We start from the raw sequence: 13,743 nt of genomic DNA, 5'->3' as shown, positions 1-13,743 counted from the left end.
AACCTCCGGTATCCAGCACGTTGAAACACATGGTCCGGTTGAAACACATGTTCCGGTTGAAACACATGTTCCGGTTGAAACACATGTTCCGGTTGAAACACATGGTCCGGTTGAAACACATGTTCCGGTTGAAACACATGTTCCGGTTGAAACACATGTTCCGGTTGAAACACATGTTCCGGTTGAAACACATGTTCCGGTTGATACAGAAAGTCCGATACTGGTGCATCGTCGTCATGTTGAGGTGACCATTGTAGAGTAGTTTGTTCCGTTACGGACTGGCAGGTTCCCTGTTGTGGATCACTTTCCGATAATCGTTCCTCAAGATCATTCAGGACTGAGAATTGCTCATTTAAAACGTTCGATTGTACATCCAGATTTTCATCAATAAATTCTTGCAACCATTTACTAATGTTCGAATCAACACCTATCGAGTTGTCGGGATGTTGGGCTGTTCTTGATTGTGTTGATTCGTCAACCAGCGACTGATCACCAGCGATTGTTGATTGTAGATCGAACTTTGGATTATTGTATACTTGAGCAGTTGCCGACAAGTTTGGTTCAGATTCCTGGCATTCATTTATCAACTCTTCCAACAACTGATCGGTGTGCGACAAGTGTTCGATGTGCGACAACTGTTCGGTGTGCGGCAAGTGTTCGGATAAATTTGTTGTGCCGTTGGTTGGGCTAGTGGCCATTGCAGATTCGTTCAATGCTTCCAGTACTGGGAGTTGCACACCTGGCTGCCATTTGCCCATCAATTGTTCCCACAATCGATCGGCGGTATCAAATTCATGTTTCAAACTTTGAGAAATTGGGGTGTCGAGAAATTGGGGTGTCCATTGCTCATCCTTGACATCATCCTTGACATCATCCTTGACATCATCCTTGACATCATCCTTAACATCATCCCTGACATCATCCCTGACATCATCCACACATTCATCGACCAACCTTTGTAACCAATGAGCGTCATTCTGGTCTTTGTCTTTGTTAGAGACTTTGTCTTTGTTAGAGACTTTGTCTTTGTTAGTAAAATTGCTGTTCATGGTCCCGAATTCCATAGCAGAAACAGTAGGTAGTCCATCCAATTTTTCGCAGAGTAATTTTCGACGTAGCTTTTCAAGGCGCCATCTCCTTTTACGATATGAGTCGGGTGACATTCGGGTCCGAAGGCACTCCAATCTCCTGGTTCGATCAGTGATATGAAGAGGGTTGAATTTGAGTCGAGTAATACAGAAATCGATAAGTGTATTAGTATCGACTTGAGAATATTGTAAGAGGCAGCCCTGTATCCAAATGGTAGTTCGATGACGTCCACCTATACGTTGATTTCTATCTGTGGTACCATGTACCATTTGAGCAACATAATCGCGGCAATACGGTGTTATTCGGCCGTAAGGATTCTCATAATAATTTGTAATTATAGCGGCTAATTCGACATAGTCTAAACCACAAGCGGTGAAATCCTTAAGTTGAATCTCCGACAGTTTCTTCCATGCTTCATCTGGTAGGGAATCTTGCAGTGCTCGATAGGCCACGGTGTCGTTTTTAAAGAGACCACCACCTCTTTGTAACTCTCTAGTGAACGAGGTTAACCGGCACGGACATGATTCCCACACTCGTTTTTTTGGCGTCGATTGGATTTGAACCGGTAAGTCTCCTTCTCCAGGTTGTAAGTCTCGAGGTTGTAAGTCTCCTTCTCGAGGTTGTAAGTCTCCTTCTCGAGGTTGTAAGTGTCCTTCTCGAGGTTGTAAGTCTCGGGCGCGCATATTGGCGTATTGATGGATGGTCAACGTGGGTAATCCGGTCAGCATTTTTTTCAATTGAGCACGATAATTTAATACGCGAATACGTTTCTCATATGCTCTCATTTGTAACGGTCGTATCCTCTTACATACATACTCACCATCAGACTTATAATTAAGTTGATCTACACAAAAGCTTACTAGCTCGGGAATTGATGCTTCCGTCAACTGTAACAAACATCCCGTTATCCATAAACGTCGACGTAGACGCCCCAATTCAGGACAACGTCTTACTACTGCGTCTTCAATGTGCTTCTCAACACGACCATAAGGCCAATCAAAGAAGGACGAAATGATTGCACCTAATTCTAAATATGTCATCGAACATGTCATAGAACATGTCATAGAACATTCCGTCCCGTAACTCTTCAACTTCTCCCATGCTGACATCGGCAATGATCCTAACAACGCCTTACGAGCTTCGCTATCACTAGAAAATATTCGGCAACTACGACCAAATTCAGTCATTTTACCCGCAACCCAACTTAAAGGATCAATATATAACTTGTGCTCCCTTGTCTCTACCTCTTTTATCTTTGGCTTCAGTTTGTCTGGCTCCAATTTGTCTGGCTCCAATTTGTCTAGTACCACGGGCTCCAGCTTGTCTACATCTTCTGGAGAAATAGTGGGGAGTATATCAGGTGGAGTAGTAGAGGACATATCAGGTGTAGTAGGGGAGAACATATCAGGTGTAGTAGGGGAGGACATATCAGGTGGAGTAGTAGAGGACATATCAGGTGGAGTAGTAGAGGACATATCAGGTGTAGTAGTAGAGGGTTTTTGTCTCATCCGTGCGTATTGGGATGCTGTAATGATGGTGGTCAATTCGGATAGGTTGGAGCGCAGTTTGTGAGCGGCGATAGAGGGTGGTAAATGACAGCGTGTAAAATATTTGTCCAGGGACTCCGGTTCGTTGGCTAGACATTCGTATGTGCCATGATCACGAGGTCGGTAGCGCAGTTGATGGGCGCAGAATTGTATCAGACGTGAGACCAGGGACGGTGCGGCACCAGCCGCATGTTGTACAAGACAACCGGTGGACCAAAGTCTTCGTCTTCGAGCAATGGGAAACATACCCATTTCTCTCACTATAATGTCTTCTACACAATGCTCTACCTGTCCAAAAGGAGCTTCGAAAAACATGGATAAAATTGTACCTAACTCCAAATATTTCATATCACATCTCCCAAACTCTATCGTCGTATCCAATCGACCCAATTGCCGCCATGCTGCTGTTGGCAACGCCTTCACCAATGAAGTGTGCGCCTCTGACATCGAACCGAACAACCGACAATCCTGACCAAACACCGTCTGATGAATCGGAATCGAAATGTAGACTAAACGATCTGTATGCGGAGCCATCAACCATGGCCAATACCCAATCGAGTCACCCAATAAACACGTGTCTGCTTCCGTCGACTTCACCCGCCTGTCCACCGACCTGTCCACCGACCTGTCCGTCTCCGGCGACGGGTTTGTTACTGATAACCCATTCATTAAATTGGTAACCGCGTCCGATTCGTAAACACATAATACGTCCTGCACCATCGGCTCGGTAATCGTCGATGGCTGAGGAGCCGATGGCTGAGGAGCCGATGGCTGGTTACCCAGGCCGAGTTCATCGTCTGCGTCCGTGCTGTTCCGCGTCGTCCTCCTCACCTGACGGGGTGGCGACTCTTCGTGTAACTCGGACCGTCTTTTCCGGAACCACATGACCTCGAATGTGTCTTGGGTCAATGGTCCAAAATGTTCCGCGGAAAGAACCGGCAAATTCGCCAAAGTCTTTCGCAGTGCGAGTAGTCGGCCGTGAGGTCCCGTCTGGTCGTCGGCGCCGGGTCCCGTATGGTCGTCGGCGCCGGGTCCCGTATGCTCGTCGGCGCCGGGTCTCGTATGGTCGTCGGCGCCGGGCCTCGTATGGTCGTCGGCGCCGGGCCTCGTATGGTCGTCGGCGCCGGGCCTCTGCAAACATAGAAACCTTCGTGCACCCGCCGGTCGGCCTTGGTTGTCTTGTTGGGGGTTGTATTTCAGACGTATAGCGCAGAAACGCGTGAGTGCGTCAATTGTGACCCGGGAGGCTTGTAGAAGACAACCGAGTATCCAAAAATCGGTTTTGACCGCTGGTGCGGAAGGGCCGAGATTTCTGACGACGTTCTCCCGGACATGTTCATCTACGTCACCACAGGGCTGGTCGAAGTACATAGACAATATGGCCCCGAGTTCCAGGTAGTCCATGCGGCACCAGTGGAACTGCTTGCCGGCGACGGCGGTCAAACGTTTCCAAGCGTCCGTTGGGAACAGACGGTGGACCGCCTCATATGCGGCGTAGTCGTCTTTTTCAAAGAGGGAAGATGCCCGAGCGAACGCCGTCAAAGAACACAACGTAGGGATGTACACGGGGCGAATCGTGTCGTGCCCGACTGAGGACTCGTCTCCAATGGAGTTCCGCCGCGACGAAACCATCGCCCACGCCCCGTAGTCACGCCCGGGCCGACGAAATACGTCTCGCCATCTCTTCCACTTCTGACGTCGTGCGTTCGAATCCACCCCCGCCGTCCGCAACGTTGTATATACGCTACGTTCCAAAGGGTTCCAGAAAGCGTTCACCCAATCCTTCTCGCATTCAAGCAACGACTTCTCTACGTATGCCTGATATCTTTTCGGCACAACCATTAGCATGGCCAACACCACGTCAGCCGGCAACGACCGGCCTCGCAATCCGACCCCGCGCATGCCTCTTCCGGAAGCGGGTTTTTTTATCCCCGACCACTGACGCCAACGTTCAAGGTCAATGCAGGTTCAGGCGCTAGTTTGTTTAACAGCTTCTTAGAGTAACAGCTTCTTAGAGTAGACTAACAACTCAGTAGAATCTGTCATCAAGCAACTTGCGGGCATGTTCGCCGGAGCGTGTTCGCAAACATCCGAACCATCCTTTTCGGGCCGGGGGGGGGGGGGAGGGGATATTGACCAACCGGCGAACATCTCAATAAGCCGATAAAATATAACTCGGATTCCGGTTGACACGAGTAGCACAGACCGTGACAGAGCTGGTGGAGCCGTGTTGTGAACGAAACGACAGCCGCTATTTTCCAGCTTGTTGTGTCCTCGACGAAAACATTCGTCCGAGCTGTTTTCTACCTCTCACTTTAAACTCTCCTAGCCGCTACGGCGGAAGGTATTTTTCCTTGGGTTTGCTGTTCCGCTAACTGGGCCAGGCTAGAGTATTACACACACACGTTCGGCCAGTTATTGAGTCTGATATTCAGGCCATTTATTGAGTCGATTAATTAAGCACCGGCTGATGAGAGGTTCTCTGGCGGGTTGTGATAAGGGTCCCAGGCCATGGCAACTTGCGCTAATTGCTGGTGGTGGGGATGCATCGAGTCAGACGTCTAGTGGATTGACGACTGGGTCCTGGGGCGAATGCCCGGTCGAGAAAGACGGAGAGTCTTTCCGAAGAGACTCCTGCGGGGAAGACCCTTTCGGGGAAGACCCTTTCGGTGACGACCCGTTTGGTGACGACCCGTTTGGTGACGACCCGTTTGGTGACGACCCGTTTGGAGTGGACCCTTGGGAGCAAGCTCGCTGGAGTCAAAGACCCCAGAGAGGAGACCTGTGGTGGACGTGTGAAGGAGACGTGTGTGAAGGAGACCTGTGTGAAGGAGACCTGTGGGAGGGAGACCTGTGGGAGGGAGACCTGTGGGAGGGAGACCTGTGGATGAAAGGTCCTTGGGAGCAAGATGAGTGGGGTGAGGGTTATGAGTCCACGGACGTGGCTGAAGCGTGGAACTGGAATGTGGAGACCGGGATGAGTGGGGAGCGGGTGCCCGTCCCGCGGTCGACGCCAGCTGCAGCTCCGACGGTGATTGGGTTCCTCAAGAAGGACGGCAAAATGTTGACAGTGTTTTCTCCCGGGCTCCAACAGGGATTGTGCCTGGACTGTGATTCCAGCGCTCGACCTGGCGCCGTTAAGACCGTGCTGGCGGATGTCTGGCGGGAAAAGGCCGCGACACCAAGCGACGACGTGCTAGAGTTCCAGCGCCTCGTCGGCCGTAGTTATGCGCCTTTCCCTGCACGGGTCGCGTCGGCAGTGGAGGTCCGGGGCAGCATAGCCCGGCGGCTACGCAGACGCGTGGACTACCACTTGACCCTGCTGCAACAGAAAAACTCTGCCGCCGGGGAGGCGCTGCCCGGTGAGGCACTGCCCGGTGAGGCGCTGCCCGGTGAGGCGCTGCCCGGTGAGGCGCTGGAGTTGGACCACCGGGTCGGGTCGAATTGTCTTGACGGACTGGATGGGCGTTGCTGCCACGAGGAACCGATTTGTCGAAAGTACCAGACTTTGGGCGCGTTGGTACAGCACCACAAGATGTCGTTGCGATTGTTCATGAGCATCATGCTCGAGTCAATCCAGAAGTTGAAGTCGTTCTCGAAGCGGGCGCTGCTGAGGCAGATGCATCCGAAAGCGCTGCCGCTGGCGTACGACGGTCTGAAGCAGAAAGTAGACAGCGGCTACATCTACCCGTACCTCGCTTCGATGGACCAGATCCTTTTCGCTAAAGGAGACCCGTTGGTCTCAGTCTTCCTTCAGCCGCGGTTCCACACCAAACGGTCTGCCGCCATGGATATGACTGGCCTCCTGTTTGCAAAGGTGGCCATTCTTTGCGGCGCCATCAAGTGCCCTCAGGTCAGAGACTCGCAACGCTGCTCCGGACGGCAGCCGGCGTGCAAAGCCGAAGAAAAAGTGGTAAAAACACTGCTGAAGGGACGCGCATTCAAAAACTACGACATCTGGCACACAGCACTATCCGCCTGCTACAAGGAAGCCGAACATCAGAAATACACCGAGCAATACATCATTTCGGATATCCGTCAAGGGTGCGCAACGCCGACCCTTACCGAACACAGACATCAGGCGCCTTGTCGAACAGATACCTGCCCCCAGGTGCTGGCAGGTCCTAAGTAAGTTACATGGCAGGTCTTAAGTAAGTTACATGGCCTGCACACGCGCGTGTGCAGGCATTTTCTTCTTGTATTGATCCCTAGAAATCAGACTTCTTGTCCCTTTATCCTCTGTATATGTGTGTACACCAACCGCCAATAGCGGCATGTTGCGCCAGCACGCACCAATCGTCAAGGCTGGCCCAAAAGCCGCTGCCAAAATTCAGTATCGATGGCTGATTCAACTGTGTTGTCTGGCTCTTCTTGTCCGGATGACGGGAGAATATCTGACCAATCCCAAGCGTCTAAACGGTCCCAATATTGATCCTGATGAGGTTGATCCCCTGGTGCATCTGGCATCTGATCAGCTTCTAACGACGGGAGGATATCCGGTAAATTCCAACCGTCACCGCCCAACGGTTGAGACCACTGCAGGATCGACTCATCGTTGTCGCGATTAAATACTGGAGGTTGTATTCGGTCTTCGGCCGAGGTCGCGTCCCGTCTTATTTCCTCACTGTTCATCTGCAGACTCGACAGGAGGCTGACAATCGGTTCGTCGCCGGCCACCTGTGGTTCGTCGCCGGCCACCTGTGGTTCGTCGCCGGCCACCTGTGGTTCGTCGCCGGCCACCTGTGGTTCGTCGCCGGCCATTTGTGGTTCGTCGCCGGCCACCTGTGGTTCGTCGCCGGCTAGTTGTGGTTCTAAGATTGGGTCTGGTCCGGAGGCCTGTACGTGTGTTGTTGAGACAACGCGTGTTGTTGAGACAGTCACTGTTTCCGAGCCTCGTTCTGATGCCTTCATGTTCCCGAATTCTGCGGCTGTGACGACGGGTAGTCCAGCTAATAGTTCGGAGAGAATAGATCGTCGGGTCTCATCATTGTAGCATGGTCTGTTCTTGTATCGTTGGGTGGTTAATGAGGTGGTTCGTCTTAGGCATTCCAGCCGGTTGGATCCAAAGTTGGGGTGTGGTATTCTTGGGGGAGCCTTGGGATTGTACCGAAGTTTAAGAATGCAGAAGTGGATAAGATTACCAACGGACGTGCCTGACTTTTGTAGCAGGCATCCCTGGATCCAATAGCGCAATCGTCGGCCACGGGATCTGCGATTCATCTTGCGAGCGACGGTTTCTATGATCGTTTCATCTACAAGCCCATACGGTGAAACGAAGAAGGCGGAAATTATGGTCGCTAATTCAACGTAAGCTAAACTGCAAGATTCAAAGTCACCAGGCCGAATTTTTCTTAGACCTTCCCAACTAGATAACGAACTATGCAACAATAGATATGACTTATATCCATCCTGCAGCATCTCACCACCACATTGAAAACCAAAGTTCGTAGCCTTACATAACATCGGTATGTACATACCGCTTCTTGCAGCTCTTAATTTAGACCACCAGGGATATTCCTCGTCAGCCGAAAATTGATAACTTCTGTCTTGATACCCCCCACGATGATGACTTACGTCCGCTGCAGGTAAGTCAAAAGTATCTTTCAACAGACTGTACGTGCGTGCATCGAGAAGGCGCCAGTAGTTATGTGCCCAATACGCTCTACATTGTTCGGGCGTTACGTTGTCATTCGGCAACGTGTTTATCGGTTGGGTGTCCTCTGTGTCCGTGTCCGGTAACGTCTCGTCAGTAGCCAGCTGCACTTCGTTGGAGGGAACGGAACTAGAGTTAAACGGCGATTCCTTTGCTCGTTTTATTTCCATGAACCTGCGTGCAGAAATTACTGGTAAGTTGGCCACGTTTGCCAAGAGCTGGGCATGTGATCCTAAATCGCTGAGTTTCCTTCGGATGTATGTACGAAACTGAGTCTTGGTCGTTGCAAGACATTCTAGTACTCCATTGTCACGGGGCTTGTACTTAAGCTCGTTTATGCAAAAGTCCACTAACTCCGAAATAGCAACCTGTGCGTACTGTAACAGACAACCAGTGATCCATACAAGGCGATCTCTACCATTACCGAGACTAACCGTTTGAGGTGCTACTGTACCATACGGTAATTTGAAGAACATCAATACTATCGCACCCATCTCCAAGTAGTCCATTCGACATGAACTGAAGTCCTTTACCTTTATACTTCTAAACCGCTTCCACGAGTCTACCGATAATGATCTCAACAGCTTCAAATGAGCATCAAAGTCACTATCAAACACTTCACACCTCGATGCAAAGTCTGTCATCGTACTCAACGATGGAACATACACTGACGTATCCAATATTGTGGACCATTCATCCTCTTCAAATTCAGCGTGCGACTTAGCGCGTAAAAACTTGTACCGCAGTGTTACACCTAAACGGTGATTAAGCCAACCTTTTAAGGAAGCGAACTCCTTTTCATCGAATGGCTCCCAATAACGACAGAACCACCGGGCCTCCCTTTCCCATGCCCTTGCCGACTCCTTGACACCGGCCTCCGCAGACACGGGATCATCCGCTAAGGCTTCGGGGTTCTGGTCTGCCGCTACGAGGTTCTGGTCTGCCGCTAAGAGGCTCCGGCCTGCAGCTACGAGGTTCCTGCCTGCAGCTTCGGAGGCTGCAGCTTCGGAGGCAGCAGCTTCGGAGGCAGCAGCTTCGGAGGTAGCAGCTTCGGAGGCAGCAGCTTCCGAAAAGTTTTCTGGTGTGAGTTCGTTGCCGCGTTTGTCTTGTTTCGCTTGATGGGATCGGCGGGTATGTAGTTCAATGAACTCCGCGGGTGTAACGGTGGGCATTCTGGTGAGGTTTCTGAGGAGCTGTTCTGCGGCTTGAGGACAAGCAGTTCGTCTAAGATATGTCCTGAGAGGTACTTGGCTGAATTTGAAGCATTCAGTAATACCTGGTATTGGTTTGTACTTGAGTGCGTTTACGCAGAAGTTGACGAGATCGTTGAGAGGTGTTTTTGAGTAGCTAAGTAGACATCCGGTAATCCATTGATGCCGCTTGCGAGGATTAGGAATATCGCGTGCGAGTGTGTGCTCTAATGATCGATCGACGTGACCATACGGCCAGTCGAAGAACATGGTAATAATCGTGCTTAGCTCTACATACGCTAGGTTACACCTGCCAAAATCATGTAACTTAATACTCTTAAGGGATTCCCATGACTTCGATTCCAACGATCCATACAGTGAAGCAAATGCATCATATTCACTTCGAAATAAACAACATGAACGAGCAAAACTAGTCAAACGACCAAGCGATGGAGCATACAATGGACGTGGAGCATGTCTTGATCGTCTCCCTTCAACCGCCAAAGTCCACCCCTCACTTTCAAACTCAGATGAGTCTCCAGCTAGACCAAATAATCCTCTTACTGTTAATCCATAGCGACCAGCCCACCATCCACGTAACTCCTCGTACTTAGAACGATTCAATGGCGCCCAATACTCACGTAACCACGAAATGCCAAACATATCCTCTGGTCTGGACCGGCGCTTCTTTGCCTCCTTCGATCCGGCCACTTTACCCCCCTTACGTTTCAGCCCCCCACTTACAGAGGCTACGGGGGCCATCATAGGGGGCTCGGGGGCCATCATAGGGGGCTCGGGGGCCATCATAGAGGACCCAGGGACCGAAATAAGTTCGCTCACTGAACCACTCCCGCCGATTACCGACTCGTTCACTCGGCCTCCGTCTTTGTCACCCAATCGAACGGAGTCAAACACCGCCAGTAGCAACCGTGCGTGCACAGACGGCTCGCGATGACCGGCGGGGATCACCCGCATCTCTTAGCAATTAATTTCCAGCCCGACAACCCGATCCTTGTCCTTTTTGCGCCTAAGGGGTGCTGCTAGTTTTGCCTCCACGATCGTCGACGGGCCAATCAGCACACCGGACAAAATACTCGTCCGCACAAAATACTCGTCTAAGTCTATTTGTTTATGCGTTCTGGGGGTAATGTATTTTGGGAGCGAATGTTCCGCCAGGAATGCGGCTACATATTTTCGGAGGCCGCGCACACAAAAGTGTGTGCGCACAAACACGCGCACCAAAAATCCCGACGCTCCCCGATGACTGCAGTCAACCCGTTTGCCCAGGAGAATAAGTCAAATGGTGGACGACCTCTGGGTACCTTGAACAATTGGATTGCACGATCCAAGGTAGTGTTGACGGGCAATGCGCGTCCAAAATGGGAAAGGGCGCTCCGCCTGCCCAGTCTCCATAGCATCACTCCGCAGGGTCTGACTGAATTCCACCCTGGGCTGTGCACGCAACTAATAGGACGTTGCATCAGTATTTTTACCAGACCTTAGATCGCTTGATGGATCTCAGACTGGAAGGCGCTTCGGAAACCATGTTGGAAACTCACGAGGAGTTGGTGGACCAAATGATGATGGCTTCTCTCGCGTATCAGTTCCGGTTCCCTTTGACCGGTCGAGTCTCGCATGCAGTCCTTTTCAGGGCTTTACCTTCACGGATTTTGTCATTGCTGGAGGGGCAGGTGGATCGTTGGGACCTTTCGCTGCCGCAGCTGGTACAAAGAATAACCTTGCCAGCCCACTCTCGTATGGATGCGATTGACGAGCCGGTGGCTCCCGTGCTTCCTCCACCTGTCAATTTGCAAGGGAAATGCGCTTCCTGTATGCGACGATTCACACGAGAGGGCCAATTGCCGGCTGAGGTACGTGAAGTACAATCTGTGCCAAAGAAAGGGTCACATTGCGCGAGTATGTCAAGCGTACCACGTCCCAGACCCACACCCGAAGCTGTCGACTTCTATTTCATTGGGAAAGCGGGGTCCGGTGGTTAACGTCCATAATCAGCATAATTAAAGAGACAAATTGGAGTTGGGTAACGCGGCGTTAACCCAGCATCTCCTGAAACCGCCAACAAGCTATTGGTGCCTCCGCCGCAAGGACAAGCTGGGATGGAGGAGGAAGAGGACATGGACATGGTATGCGCCGTTTGTCCTACCATTGGAGAACGGGGGTTCTGAAGGTGATGGGGAAGGTGCGCACGGCGTCTTCGTGGAAAGAGATACCGTTGATTCTAGACGGTGGTTGCTGTCGCTGTTCGGTGCGTCGTGACTTTTTGAAGCAACACGATCTCCCTTATACCGAACATGAGGACACAGAACGGTTAGTGGGTGTCAACAGCCAGCCGCTGCGCGGAGTGGGCAGTGGTACCTATGGGTTAGACATCGGTGGTTTGCACTCACGGTGCATCCTCGCGAACGGCTGGTGGCGCCGGAGGGAGGAAAACCCACTGCGCTGATTGCCCCGTGCGTCCCTCGGGAGGAGACGGTGGTATCCTCAGGCGTACCCCCACATGTCCTTGACTTGACAAAGGATTTAGTCAACACGACTGGCGTGGCCAAGGTGGACCCAGTTAGCCTCCAGGTGCCCTGGGGGGGGCGGACCTTCGAAACGGTTTCTGGAACATACCGCTGGCGGAGGACAGTAGGAAACGCACGGGTTTCGTGGTGAGTGGGGTGGGCACATTCGAGTGGAATGTGTTGCCACAAGGACATCGCTGTTCTCCAGGTCAGTTTCAGCGGATTATGGAGCATGTGTTGGCAGAGGAGATTTGTTCGGGAGCTGTCATCGTTTAATCAGCGGGGGACAAGCAGTGTCCATCCCGATAGGATTAGAGCACTGGAGAAAACCCCTACCCGAAAGGAGTTGCTGACGTTTTTGGGATCGGTACAATACATCGCGCCACATGTCCCGGGACGTCCAGAGGTATTAGGGCCTTTGTATCGTCAAAGAAAAAATGGCAATGGGAAGAGGCACACCGGCAGGCATTCGAGAGGTCCAACTACGGGATGACATTGCATTGAATATCCCGCAGCCTGGGAAGGGATACACCGCCGCTTGATTGGAGGCTATGTTATACTGCAGTCATTGGATGGACACTCGAAGCTGATAGCTGGCCTACCTTAGAGAAAGGTTGGAGCGACATATTGATCTATGTGTTGGAGCTATGTGTAATGCGCCGTCGATTTACTCCTGAGAGCTATCGGAAGTTTGCCCTCGAAAGGCCGGTGTTTGGGTCCATCTTGAGTATGGGGCACCTGATGCGGCTCTCACGGATAAGTCGCCATTTGGTGACTGCTTCACCAACGAGATGTCAGCCCTCGGAATTCGCCATGTCAGATGCGCTGTGCACTACCCACAGGGCGATGCCATAAATGAAACCGCCCATCGATTCTTGAAAAAAAGCCTTAGCCACGGCGACCGGGAGGGAAGCACCTGCGTTAGCGGTCACTGCCCACAACGCTACGCCACATGCTTCTCTAGGGTGCAGTCCGTCAGCCGCTGTGACCGGACATGAACCGTCGATGCCGGACTGGTAAGGGTTCGAATACACGACAGAAACTACCCGGATGCTCAGCCAGCGCAACAGACTGGAGTGCTCCATAAGCATGGAGGCTCTTCGTCAGTTGACGAAACCAAGGATCACCCCGTTGGTTCATGTGGGAGACGTGGTCGTGCACCCGCTGACAGAGTACGAAAGAGACAAATACCGTCACTGGACACAAAGTCCTAAGCTTAGCCCCGTTGATAGCTTCCCGCATCGCGTCTTATGTTTGGACGGCTCACGTGCCACCTTGTTACCATTGTGGACTGGGGGAACGGCCAATGAGCACACCGTCCAGCCGGTCATCAACATGGTGCAAATGCGTTGCGTGTCCTAAATATCGTGTGTGTGCACACACGATTTTCCCCGCAAATACTTGTGTTTAAGGCAGGTTATTTGTTTATCCGTTCTGGAAATTTGGAGAATAAAAAATTACCCTTTGTTGGAGTCGGATAAAGAACCATGTCGCGGGAAGAAACGGTCACCATTGATTATTGGAAGGAGCCTGAATTCAATGAGGATGACGTGAAAGGTCCGTTTTTCGAAGAGTCTTCGTTTCAAGTTGTTTTCCCTGAGACCCGAGCTAAATATATCCAGCAGGTATTTTTCCCTTTCCCTCCCCTCTTCCCTCCCTCTTCCGGCTCTGGTCGGGTTTCATGAAGTGTTTCCTTTAATGTAGACATGGGACACTATCAGTGCAAAGTTGAGTGAGTT

General features: G+C 51.4%; 4 protein-coding genes across 4 annotated transcripts; 2 read left to right on the top strand and 2 right to left on the bottom strand.

Moving 5' to 3' along the window:
- Positions 1 to 137: 137 nt before the first annotated feature.
- Positions 138 to 4,538, bottom strand: GNI_043870 (hypothetical protein; the record flags this gene model as incomplete). The annotated part of the gene is made up of 1 exon (XM_011131253.1): positions 138 to 4,538. A coding segment is annotated over one exon (4,401 nt), but the record flags the coding sequence as incomplete, so codon positions are not given.
- Positions 4,539 to 5,106: 568 nt separating this feature from the next.
- On the top strand, positions 5,107 to 6,768 carry GNI_043860 (hypothetical protein; the record flags this gene model as incomplete). The annotated part of the gene is made up of 1 exon (XM_011131252.1): positions 5,107 to 6,768. The coding sequence occupies one exon, from the start codon at positions 5,107 to 5,109 to the stop codon at positions 6,766 to 6,768; it is 1,662 nt and encodes a 553-aa protein (XP_011129554.1).
- Positions 6,769 to 6,935: 167 nt separating this feature from the next.
- On the bottom strand, positions 6,936 to 10,454 carry GNI_043850 (hypothetical protein; the record flags this gene model as incomplete). The annotated part of the gene is made up of 1 exon (XM_011131251.1): positions 6,936 to 10,454. The coding sequence occupies one exon, from the start codon at positions 10,452 to 10,454 to the stop codon at positions 6,936 to 6,938; it is 3,519 nt and encodes a 1,172-aa protein (XP_011129553.1).
- A 3,037-nt stretch (positions 10,455 to 13,491) lies between these two features.
- Positions 13,492 to 13,629, top strand: GNI_043840 (hypothetical protein; the record flags this gene model as incomplete). Its single annotated transcript, XM_011131250.1, has 1 exon — positions 13,492 to 13,629. A coding segment is annotated over one exon (138 nt), but the record flags the coding sequence as incomplete, so codon positions are not given.
- Positions 13,630 to 13,743: the final 114 nt, after the last annotated feature.

This window comes from Gregarina niphandrodes (assembly GCF_000223845.1).
Source record: "Gregarina niphandrodes unplaced genomic scaffold scaffold00006, whole genome shotgun sequence".
Lineage (NCBI taxonomy): Eukaryota > Apicomplexa > Conoidasida > Eugregarinorida > Gregarinidae > Gregarina > Gregarina niphandrodes.
Note: the sequence above shows the minus strand (reverse complement) of the source record. Positions and strands in the feature narration are given on the sequence as shown.